The 12943-nt window shown below is 36.7% G+C and overlaps 1 protein-coding gene across 2 annotated transcripts in view; it reads left to right on the forward strand.

Annotated features, from left to right (window-relative positions):
* LOC120827247 (nuclear GTPase SLIP-GC) overlaps positions 1 to 11541 on the forward strand; it is a 37878-nt gene extending 26337 nt beyond the window's left edge. For both annotated transcript variants that reach the window (XM_078083789.1, XM_078083788.1), the window contains 19 exons: positions 67 to 111; positions 247 to 280; positions 451 to 543; positions 962 to 1052; positions 1546 to 1762; positions 1905 to 2114; positions 2813 to 3019; positions 3495 to 3670; positions 4077 to 4170; positions 4256 to 4343; positions 4458 to 4579; positions 7090 to 7266; positions 7378 to 7550; positions 7734 to 7857; positions 8005 to 8113; positions 8231 to 8361; positions 8510 to 8591; positions 8707 to 8780; positions 8848 to 11541. In XM_078083789.1, coding sequence (XP_077939915.1) covers positions 67 to 111; positions 247 to 280; positions 451 to 543; positions 962 to 1052; positions 1546 to 1762; positions 1905 to 2114; positions 2813 to 3019; positions 3495 to 3670; positions 4077 to 4170; positions 4256 to 4343; positions 4458 to 4579; positions 7090 to 7266; positions 7378 to 7550; positions 7734 to 7857; positions 8005 to 8113; positions 8231 to 8361; positions 8510 to 8591; positions 8707 to 8780; positions 8848 to 8877 — 2277 coding nt within the window. In that variant the 3' untranslated portion in view covers positions 8878 to 11541. The remainder of the gene's footprint in view (positions 1 to 66; positions 112 to 246; positions 281 to 450; positions 544 to 961; positions 1053 to 1545; positions 1763 to 1904; positions 2115 to 2812; positions 3020 to 3494; positions 3671 to 4076; positions 4171 to 4255; positions 4344 to 4457; positions 4580 to 7089; positions 7267 to 7377; positions 7551 to 7733; positions 7858 to 8004; positions 8114 to 8230; positions 8362 to 8509; positions 8592 to 8706; positions 8781 to 8847) is intronic.
* The last annotated feature ends 1402 nt before the right edge of the window (positions 11542 to 12943 follow it).

Below are 12943 nucleotides of genomic sequence, written 5' to 3' on the forward strand. Positions count from 1 at the left end.
ATATATCATAACAATAATAACATGTACTTGAATTTTAACATTTATTACCTATTATGGATTTACAAGGAACAAAACACAGCAAATCCAGATAAATCTGATGCGTCTGCTCAAGTAAGTTGAAACAAGTTTCAGCACTCAGGGATCACAAGGAATTTATTCTGAATATTTACATCATATTTTCAATGTCTGCTCAAACTTTTACATGGCCACTTAGTACGGTATTAAAACCCAAATGTCCATGTTCAGGTCATTCCGTACACCAGTGGAACAAGTAATGAAGGTGAGATGCACTTTATCTTATTGTTTACCTGTTGTGTTCATTGAAGTTTTCAACTTCTTGTTTTGACTCAAAAACTATATCGAGAGGTTATATTAATATTGTGAGAGGCGGATGCAACAAACGTTTCTTATTCCTTTTTTCCACCTACCTAACCAAAAATCCCCAATAAGGAAAGAGAAAGTCTGATCTCCAGGGCGAGTCCAATCAACAGCAATCACCGACTAAAAAACAACGCCTTGCCAAAGGACTGAGATCCTACTCAGGTATTTACAATACTTTCCAAACAATGACAACCTCCAACTTATCTATGTAATAACATGTTTACTTAGTTTACTTACACAGAAAATGTCTGTTTCTAGACATTTGTTTGCTTTTAATGCTGCCCTATGTAATCTTACCAACAACCCCAATCAGTCGACACACACATGCAGGTATCCATAGCAACGCTATGCTATGCTTCAAAGTAAAAAACCTGTGGCCTTTAATTGTACATTTGACCAGGGTTTATCCTTTGATAATAATAATAATATACCAAGGTAGGATTCTGATGATCCACTCTGGAGCATCCTAAATGGACCTGGCAGAGAAAGTTGATCTCACGCTTTTCATTGTGCATTACCTCTTACTCAACTCAGTGGTTCATGTTTCCTGCTGAATAGTTCTTTATATTCACTCCAACAGAAGAAATCATACAGGCTGATGTGAAAAAAATTATGCGATGTGTCCTACAGAAAATACCTCCGGAAAAAAACCAACTGAATGACTTTCTGAGGTAAGAATCACGGTTTTCATTAAAATGTTCACATCAATATGTTATCTGGGCTTGGTTCCAATTCAGGTGCTGATTTCACTGAGAGATTTTAGACTTGCAGGCCATCATGTATGTCCATTTTCACAAATGTCTTGAAGAAAATCTTTGACAATATGATGTAAATATCCATAATAAATTTGTTCAAATTTCAGACAAATATCTATCAAAAAAAGTAAAAAGATTTTGGAAAATCATGAATGTAAACTATAACTTCACATTTTGTCTGAGGGATTCAGTCGTGAGGCGGTAATCCTAGTTTTCTATGGAAAAAAAGTCTTAATTTACCAAAATTTTTACAGAAAACTACTAGAATTCTACTGAAGAAGGTACAATATGCTGTGGATGCCTATGCTATAGTGGCCAGAAGAAGATGGACCTTCTTCTGATCATTACACATTGTTTCAATGTTTTTATGTTTTTGAAACAAAAAATAACCCAAGCTTGTGAACAACAGGAAAAAAATCAGTGATTTGAAGACGGAGAAGAGGGAGGTGGTTGGTGTTTTTGGCAAAACCGGAGCTGGAAAGAGCTATTTGATAAATGCTGTCATTGGATTGAAGAAGTTCTTGCCCTCTGGAGGCGTCAGGGCATGTACATCAGTCTTGATTAAAGTGGAGGCTAACATGCAGAACTCAAAGTATGAGGCAATCATTGAGTTTATTACAAAAGAGGTAAAAGTGAACCTAAAATGTTTGTTTATTTAAAGCTATTTTACCTATTTTAAAAGGCATGATGTGGCTTTAGAAATAGAGTTGTTGATTACACAGCATGCCATTTAATTTAACAATATTTCTTTTTTTCTATTTCATTTAGGAGTGGAGAGATGAGTTGTGGTTCTCAAAAAACTTTCGGCAGGATAATGAGGAAGATGACACAGAATATAGAGACATTGATGAAAAGCTGTCAGCGCTGTATGGAGAAGACTGGAAAGAAAAATCTCCTGATGACCTCATGGATGCTAAATATTTCAGAAAGATTCCAGAATTTCTACTTTCCAAGGAGAAGATTTTGACAGCTGATGAAGTAAGACTAAACATTCTGCATCACTTCATAAAAAGCCTTTTGTTGTGACTGACAATAGTTTAACAAATGTAAAAATAAAATCAGAATTTGATTCTTTCTACTCAAGAAAGACTGTCCAAATGTACCTTTTATAATCATGAAGACCTTTGTGTACCAGTGACTAAATAATTATTTAATTAAGTTTAATTAATTACTTTAAATTACTTTAAATTAACTCTAGTACCACAGTGATCAGTACTTATCCCTCACTTTTTCACTACATTGAAAAAATAAATATTCTCTTGCTAAATAAAGACAAAACTGAGGTGATGGTCTTTGGTGCCCTTAATGAATGATATAGAATCATTGCTCTCAACTCTTTCTCACGGAAAGTTAATCATCAAACTGGAGGCTGCCGATGGTCAAACATCAAATCGCAACAAAGGTCAAAATGAAACACATCACAGCTGCCTAATGCTACAATGATAAACTTACTTACTATACGTGATAATTTAAGGCACTATAAAAATTAAATTATCATCATTTTTTTGCTTTAGTATCAAATATTTACTCACTAAAAGTTTGGTTCTATTGTTTTAATGTTTTATTGTTTCATGTTCGGAATTTTTTTTAAATTGCAATTAGCAAAGTTTTTTAATCTATGGTTATGAGTGAAATCGACTGACGTTGCCTTGATCTTATTTTACTACTTATTGCAGGACGAAGAGCTATCTGAAAATGTAATTAGATACACAAGAACCAAACCAGATGATGCAGAGGATAAAAGCACAAGGAGGTGGTATTGGCCGCTAGTGAAGTGTGTGACCATCAAGGTGCCAAACGCTGATCTTCTTAAGCATGTCACACTTGTGGATCTTCCTGGAAGTGGGGACCGTAACAAGAGCAGAGACAAGATGTGGAAAACGGTAATTTATTTCATGAAATGCTTTTTATTGTGTGTTACTGTGTTGTCTGCAAACTGTGACTTTGTATTTGTCAGGGTTGGGTAGGAAGGCAGGACTCAAACGCAGACTTTTAACGAAAAACGACTTTAACAGTCCAACGGGCAAAAACACACGCAGGAAGCGGGGGAAAAAAGGCAGACAGGAACGGGGACAATCCAGGCCATAGACGAGGAACATCCGGGACAATAGACAATGACGCGACAAGTGACAAGAGACACACACTGCTTAAATACGCTAGGGAGGTGCAGGTGATTGGACACAGGTGGAAACAATCAGACGATCACAGGGGACGACAGGACAAGGCAGGAAGTGAAGTTACCCGGGGACACGAGTGGCAGAAAACTACAAAATAAGACAGGAAGTGAACCACACCGTGACAGTATTATTGCAAAGTGCTGATTACCATCATAATAAACTTGCTGTCGTTATCGTTCAGGTCGTTGGAAGTTGCTCCACTATCTGGATCGTGGCTGACATTAAACGAGTTGCATCAGAGGTAGAAGCCTGGGATATCCTCAAAGATGCCTGCAGCAACATGGGAAATGGTGGCCAGTGTAATCAGATTCACTTCATCTGCACACAGTCTGATCTTCATCCAGATGCAAAAGATACGTAAGTGGTTTAAGATAACAAAAGTAAATATACATAAATGTGTTATTAGACCATCAGCGTGAAAATGTTGATTAATGCTGCACATCATTTTTAGTCAGTTCTTCCAGGGAAATTCCTTTCAATATCAATAACTTCTTCTACAGTCAACACAACTAATCAATCTGAAATAGTATTCTGTAATTTTGTCTTTATTATTAACAACTCACCTAATTTGCCAAAACATTTCATTGAGATCGCAGAACTTAAAAATATTGTGATGTGATGCATTGGTGGATTCGATAGTTACAACTACAGATTAAAAAGAGATTTAGACTTTTATTTAGGATACAGGAAATAAGGTGAATGTAAGGTTTAAGTTCTCCAAAAACTGTTTGAGGTGGAAATTAATGGAGATTATTTCATTTAGTTCGAAAGATGGTATTCGTGATTTCATCTTGAAAAGAAACCAACAAGCGAAAAAAGAAGTGATGAAAGAATTTCACCAACTAAAGGGGGTTAAGGTGAGTATTGTTGTATGACAGAAAATTTACCACAAATTGTCTCCAGCTACAAGCTCAACTTAAAACCAGAACATTTTGTTTTCAGAAACACTTCAGTGAGGAAAGTTTCAAAGTCTTCACAGTCAGCTCTATAGAGTTTCTAAACCAGAAATATCTAAATAAAGAACAAACTGGTAGGTGAAGTCTCCATATATGACCACTTTTTGATTTACTTTCCTGTAACAAAACAAATTAATGAATAATTGAATTTTGGATTTATATTTGAAAACTGACACTTTTTTTTACAGAAATACCCAAACTTAAGCAGTTCCTGAAGGAGCTCAATGACTGTCACAAAGAGACGTTGAACTACGTTTCCGGAGCACGCGGGATCCTTTCTCTGATTCAAGGGGCCAGCCGCAGAGGAGGGGTAAGATGAAGTGATCACATCTCTTTTTTTTACTTTAATCATCATTCATATTGACAGAATATAACGAAAAAACACTGTTAAGTAAAAGACAGACGGGCCTACAATTTAGACTTAAAAAGTGCTAGGGAAACATTCTTCTCCAACATCATCAACAACAACAATAATAAGGCAAAGACCCTATTTGAAACTGTTAACAGACTGACCAACCCCCCGACACAAATACCACCTGAACTCCATTCCACACAGAAATGCAACGAGTTTGCGTTCTTTTATACTGATAAAATTGAAGGCATCAGACGCGCCATTAATATCTCAAACAAAAATGTTGCATCACCACCCTATTTAGGCAAAAGTAACACAGCAATGATGACAAGCTTTAATGCCATAGACTCTCAAACTCTAGTGGAAACGGTGACAAATTTAAAACCATCCTCCTGCTGTCTTGATGCTCTACCTACCAACTTCTTTAAGAATGTTTTTGACTGCCTAGCAACAGACGTATTGCAAATAGTTAATAACTCTATTCAGACAGGCCATTTCCCAATAGCTTTCAAAACTGCAGTTATTAAACCTCTCCTAAAAAAGCAGAGCCTAGATGCCTCTATTATCAACAACTACAGACCAATTTCAAATCTACCTTTCATGAGGAAAATAATTGAGAAAGTTGTCCTACAACAACTTAATCACTTCCTGGCTTCAACTGGCTGCCACGACAACTTCCAGTCAGGATTTCGACCTCTTCATAGCACCGAGACGGCCCTTATTAAAGTAGTAAATGACATCCGTCTTAACACAGACTCTGGCAAAACTTCAATATTAATGCTATTAGACCTCAGTGCTGCATTTGATACTCGACCACTCAATACTTTTGGACAGGTTGGAAAACTGGGTGGGGCTCTCAGGCACAGTCTTAAGCTGGTTCAGATCATATCTACAAGACAGGAACTATTTTGTTTCCATTGGTGACTTCGTATCAGAAACAACCGACGTAACGTGTGGAGTCCCCCAAAGTTCAATCTTAGGGCCGACTTTATTCAACATCTACATGCTCCCACTAGGACAAATCATGCAAAGAAATAAAATTGACCACCATTGCTACGCTGATGACACCCAAATCTATGTAGCGCTATCACCAAACGACTATCGCCCCATAGATCTTCTGTGCCAGTGCATTGAGCAAATCAAAGACTGGATGTGTCAAAATTTCCTACAACTAAATGAAGACAAAACTGAGATCATTGTATTTGGTGCTAAAAAAGAAAGGTTTAAAGTAACTCAACACCTTCACTCTCTGTCCCTGAAAACATCAAATAAAGCCAGAAATCTGGGGGTTATTATGGATTCAGATTTACACTTGGAGAGTCACATCAAATCAGTAACAAAATCGGCCTACTACCACCTCAAAAATGTCGCACGACTTAGAGGGCTCATGTCAGCTCAAGACTTAGAAACAATGGTACATGCCTTTATAACTAGTAGGCTAGACTATTGTAATGGTTTCCTTGCAGGTCTTCCAAAAAAAACTGTCAGGCAGCTCCAGCTTGTTCAGAACGCTGCTGCTAGAGTTCTAACAAAGACCAAAAAATGTGAGCACATTACACCAATTCTTAAATCCTTACATTGGCTCCCAGTATGTCAGAGAATTAATTTCAAAATCCTACTGCTCACATATAAATCACTACATGGTTTAGGGCCAAAGTATATCACTGATATGCTTCCACTACATAAGCCTTCAAGACCATTAAGATCTTCTGACACCAATCTGTTAGTGATTCCCAGAGTAAATACTGTAACGTTTCGTGTAAATAAAGAGCCAGGTTCTTATCGCTCGGGTTTATTGTTGTCTGTTGTCGGCCATAGCCACGCCATTTTCACACACCCGGTCATCAACTTAGTCAGAACAGAACTTCTCCTTCCTGTGCTCCCCGAAAAACTACCCACATTCCCCGGAAGGGACGGTACCCCAACAATGGCCTACGTAACAGTAACATTAATCAGAGCCATATACATTCATGAACTTAAGGCACGCTACAATACAAATCATGGGAAAGCATCATTTAGTTACTACGCAACAAACAGCTGGAATAAACTTCCTGAAGATTTAAGACTTGCCCCAACTCTGACCACGTTTAAAACAAGACTGAAAACTTTTATCTTCAGCTTCGCCTTCTGCTAAATTTTACCTACATTGCACTTTTAACCTCTGCTTTTAATTAAACAATTTAAATAAGATTTTAATTTATAATTTTATTTGCTGTTTTTAATTGTCTTTTAATTCCTGCATTTTATTTCACTTTATTGTATGAAATGTTATAATGTGAAGCACTTTTAGCCTGCCCTGTGTATGAAAAGTGCTATACAAATAAAATTGCCTTGCCTTGCCTAAAAGTGTTCCAAACGTTTACATTTTACCAATCCAGTCAGTTGTTTTCCTGAATTATTTTGCTTCTCTCAAAATTAAGTACCATTATGGTTTCATTGCTTTGAATGCTGAATGTTGTTTATTCCAGGCTGAGATAAAGAAAGCTGTGTGCACAATCCTTGAAAGAAAGATGAAAGGTGAACTTGTTGAAGTCTGGAAACAAATGGAAGAAACTTACCTGGCTTTTGAAAAGTGCCTCAGTGACGGAGTTGAAAAATCTGAACGTTCCTGTGAAAAAGTCTTGGAGTCGGTGATAAATCCTAAAGTATATAAAATATGACTACATAATTATAACTACATAATTATTAATACATCATTATAACGGTTGATGTACACTACGTTGTTAAAATATATCTTTTTTTCTGTTTTGTTTCAGAAAAGGTCAGGAAGTAGTTTCCACATGACACTGAAGTATTTAGTACAGCACAACGGCATCTACAACGCAAAAACAAACAAAAATCAAAATCAGAGGAAACAAAAAAACCTCAACATGGAATTATCTTCATACCTGACTGAGAGCATCGAGGAGAAATTCAAGGAGACCTTCCCGTAAGAAATAACTTAATAAAGACATAAAACCCGTGAAGGCTGGTTTTACAAACTATCCCTGGAATGAACAGTTATGCAGTAATAACAGTTATGTGATATAATACATACATTTATATTACTTTATTGAAATACAAACATGTCAATGCTGTTCATGAAACATTTCAACTTGTTAACATGTTTCAGAAATGAAGTAAATTGTGAACCATTCAACGGAAAACTGAATTCATTTTCACTTGACACAAAGAGGATGAAAATGAATCCAAAGTACAAAGATGTGGAACTTCAACTGGAGTTCCTCAATGCAGAGGTAAAGGAAGAGAAGTGTACCATTGTTTAGCTGTTAGTGCATGTCGGAAAGGCCAAAGTAGAAGGGTGAGGAGATAGGAGACACAAGAGGAGCCTTATTTTTATATTATCTTGATTGTATTCAAAATATGTGGATCTTTTCTCTCAGGAAGATAAGAAGAAGAACAAACTCATCAAAATCATTCGCGACCGCAAGAAAAAGATCTACAGCAGTCTGATGACAACAGTTGAGGAATCAATGCAGAAATGCTATGACGGTACGATAAAAGATCAAGACATGTAAAACACTGCCAATATGCGCATTATTTACCATAAATGTGCCTAATTTCATTTTAAATTAATTTAATTGACAAACTTTTTTGGTTTTATTGTAGATGCAAAAGTAATTAGTGGAACTAACTCGCTGAGAAACATGAGGGAAACAATGAAGAAGCACGTTCATGATTCAAAAAACATGTTTAAGAATGCTAAAGACATCATGTTGAACCAGCTGGAAGACTTGATGGTTTGTAACATTTTATGATACATCAAACGATGACGAAATTTGAAACTTGTTTTGATACTTAATCTTAATTCTACAATTCTTAGTCGACATTATTTAGTCGTTAGTGTCTGAAATACATATTTTCTGTGAGATATTTATGCAAATTTAGACGGACATCATGAAGGACCTGAAAGAGACAATGCAGGAATCAATCGAGCTGTCGCTCAAGACATACGGTGACTCGATCCCAGGTAAAGGCAACAAAATGAAAACATGATAATCTCTAAAAATACAAAATGTTTGTCAGCAAATTTCCAATCGTGTGATTAACTGTAAACGTAATGTTAACATTGTGTGTTTTTTTAGATGTTACAGTGGAGCTTGATATGGTGAAGAACCACTATAAAGGACTGAGGGAACCGCAGAAGACCAGTAGTTTGGTAAAAGCTGTTAAAACAAACAAATGACTCCGTATTGAGCTGCTCTGACGTTGCTTTTCATCACTAGTTCCAGTCCGCCAAGCTGATGAAGAGCTGATGAGCAGCTGAAGAGCCGGAACCCTTGGAGACGTGAGGCCTCTGGATTTGGTCTCAACCATTTTTGTCAACTCATCTTATTACAATTCTCTTTGATGTGTACTTTGAATTAGCATGTAGACATTCATAGCGATTTGAGACTTTATATGATTATGAGTCATTTTAGTTTTTAAATGATTAAAGTTTAGACGCAGACAGAAGCTGTGTGTGTTATATTTTAAAGGTTTGATAAATTCCAACATAGTACTTTATACCTGCTAGTAGACGTGTTCACACAATAGTCTCATGGTGGTCGAATAGAATGTAGAGATTGTGGCTAAATTGCTTATTATCTGAGGATTATGTCTATGTCACAGTTTTACCTACTGTATGCCTGAACTCAATTTCCATTCAGCAGAATGTGGCATCTCTCTTTGATGGTGGGATGGGAAGTGAGATTATTAAGAATGTCTGCTTTGCTTCAACTAGAAACTAAATGAGGGTGCAGACAAGTAAACCGTCCTGAGTCCTTTTTTACTTTCATTCCTATATGAGATATCAATAGGCCTCCTGTCTGCATTTGATTCCTTTCAATGGATGTCTTTGTTTCTTCCTCCGCTATTTGCATGTCGAACTGGAAAAGTGAATTGTGAAGGAGGGGTGTAAACCGCATATTTCTGTATATGTTAAACAGACAACACAACTGTTATTTTCTACTTTTTTCTTTCTTGTGCAGAGTGCCTGTAGTATGTACGACCACTGAACATTCTTTGCAAAGAATAATTCATTTTTTAATGGAATTCATTTTATTTTGTATAGCCCAAAATTGCAAATTACAAATTTGCCCCAGAGGGCTTTACAGTCTGTACACATACGACATCCTCTGTCCCGAAACCCTCACATCGCCACAGGAAAAACTCCCCCAAAAATTAATAAAAAAGGGATGAAACCTTAGGGAGAACGTCAGAGGAGGAATCCCACTCCCGGGACAGACAGACTACAATAGATGCCATGTGTACAGAATGAACAATGTATAATACATTCAATTCCTATGACAGAAATGATTCAAATAATTGTGACTAGCAAGCCGGGCGCACGGCAGGACCACTGCAGGGACAACCACCATCAGATAGAACCATCATCCACAGAAGCCTGTTGGGAGAGCACAAAGACTTTAAGAGAGGGTAATGTTGGTTTATGATTACCGTAATATGATTAATATTTAAAATAATAATGATGATGATGGCAGCAGCAGGTGTCAGGACCAGGGTCCAGAAGGAACTACAATCTAGGGAGACCTGCTAGGGGAGAAAGCACAAAAAAAAAATCCCAAAAAAGAAGCTGAATTAGTCATGTGCATTAATAAGACGTGGATTATTGTAGAAAGAGAGCGTAAGAGAGGAGCTCGGTGTGTCCTAAGAAGTCCCCCGGCAGTCTAATCTATTGCAGCTTAACTAAGGGCTGGTCCGGGCTAACCTGAACCAGCCCTAACTATAAGCAAAATCTAAGAGGAAAGTTTTAAGCTTTATCTTAAAATAGCTGACCGAATCTGCCCTCCGGACAGAAAGTGAAAGCTGGTTCGACAAAAGAGGAGCTTGATAACTGAAGGCTCTGGCTCCCATCCTACTTTGTAAAACACTAGGAACAACAAGTAACCCAGCATCTATGGAGCGCAGCTGCCTTGTAGGGCAATATGGTGCTAGATAAGACGGTGCCTCACCAGCAAGTGCCTTGTAGGTGAGGAGAAGTACCTTAAATTCTATTCTTGATTTAACAGGGAGCCAGTGCAGAGAAGTTAATACAGAAGTAATATGATTCCTTTTTGTAGTTGTTAATACACGTGCTGCAGCATTCTGAATCAACTGGAGAGGTTTAAGAGATTTAGAAGAGCAGCTTGATAACAAAGAAGTACAGTAATCCAGTCTAGAAGTAACATATGTAACATATGTAAGTAACACATAAACTTATTTTTATGCATCACTTTGAGACAGGAAGTTCCTGATTTTCAATATATTACGTAGATGAAAAAAGGCAGTCCTCAAAGTCCTCTTTATATGACAGTTGAAGGACATATCCTGGTCGAAGAGAACTTCAAGATTCTTGACGGTTCTACTGGGTACCAGAGCAATTCCATCCATAAAAAGTGTATCACGTGATAGCTGACTTCGAGTGTTCTCCTCTGCCTATCAAGATAACTTCTGTTTTTTTTTTAGTTTAGCATCAGGAAGTTGCCGGTCATCCAAGTTGTGATGTCTCCAAGACATTCTTGAAGTCTAACAAGTTGGTCGGCCTCTTCTGGTTTAATCGACACATACAGTTGAGTATCGTCTGCATAACAATGGAAGTTTATGCGGTGTTTTCTGATAAGATCGCCCAAAGGAAGCATACAGAGGGTAAATAAAATCAGTCAAAGTACAGAACCTTGTGGGACTCCGTGACCAACATTTTTTTCGAGGATTCACCGTTTACAAGTGTGTGGTTTGTGTTCGTACATTGAACATTTTACATTGGTGAGTAAGCTGCTTTTTGTACAATGAACCATGAAGTTATAACAATTTTAATTTCAACACGCAAACAGCTTTGTTGAAGAGAAACAAGCAACTAGGTCAAACGAAATGTTCGTGTACAATACAACGCAGGTTGAGGAGTCAAAATTTTGAATAAAAATTTGCCGTTGCTTTGCATACTTCCTTGTTTGACATTATTTTTGCATTTGTTCCTCGGGTACAGCATGTTTTTCTGGGTGTGTCCAAACTAAATATGCCTCCCTTGATGAACCCAGCCTTAGTCAAACAAGGTAAAGTATACCTCAAAGAGTGTTATCAAACAAGTGTTGTCCGAATAGAAGAAGTAATACACAACAATACTATTTTTGTCTTTTATGAACATGGTTTCACGGACTACAACACAGTATTAAGTGAGCATGGTTAAGCGGTACCTGTACTGTGTCCAAGTGATGACTCCTGCAACCTCATATGGATATCAAAACCGATTTACATTTCCATAGTAAATAAGTTTCTTATGTGTATGTAGGATTGTTCAGTTATCTGGTGGCTTTTCTCCACTGTGGGTTCATCCATGTAGTTAGTAAATTGATTTTTTTTCGCATTTGGCACCCTAGAGGTCATGCAAAAATACGTTTTTCAGACATAATCTTAAGGTTACTAATAATTGTCAATATACTCATCTGTATTTTTCAGCTTTCTTTGATTATCTGAAGCACAAGGCTCAGTAAGTTAGAAAGGAAGAGTGCAAACAATAACAACAATGTCAACACACAAACGGCTTCAATGAAAGAAAAACAAACTGGGAAAATAGACGCACCTGTGCAAATATTTAAATAAGCACCGACATTAACTTTACTTCCTCATATGAAACCTGTCAAACCGGTTTATGCCTTCATCATATTGTTCTTGTCTTTCTGTTGCAGCAACAAACCATGTGATCTCTTGTCAGTGCACCGAGGAGACAGACTGAAAAAGGAGTCTGATGTACCCACAGCACCAGAGAGAGAAACTAAACATGAGTACATGTCAGCACTTCGTTGAGCATCATTATATTTTGTACGTCTTTTTATTTATATTTCACAGAAACTCTCCCTGACATACTTGGTATGTTTTGAACAGGAAGTTATCTAAGAGTTATATGAAACTACTAAATTAAGTTGGGTTAAGCACAGATAAAGGGAAATGAGCTGGCATCACTGAGCATATACATATATATATATATATATATATATATATATATATATATATATATATATATGTATATATATATATATATATATATATATATCCCTCTATTTCTCTTTTATGTATGCCTTTGTATAGCTTAGGCAAAAAAAATCCCAAAACTTCACACACAGAAAATCATGCGACTAATCAAGTTACATTTTTTCACACTAATATATATACATAACCATTATTTTAATTATTTTCCCAACAATATTCTTATGAAACTAGCTCTGTGTATATGTCTATACAAATATCATGATCTTCTAGTTTTTAATCAACTTCAAAATAAAAGTAAAAAAATCAAGTATTTAAATTACGTTTGGTACAATTTGGGGGGATATTTCTTTCCCTTTT

This window comes from Gasterosteus aculeatus, chromosome 11 (genome assembly GCF_964276395.1).
Source record: "Gasterosteus aculeatus chromosome 11, fGasAcu3.hap1.1, whole genome shotgun sequence".
Lineage (NCBI taxonomy): Eukaryota > Metazoa > Chordata > Actinopteri > Perciformes > Gasterosteidae > Gasterosteus > Gasterosteus aculeatus.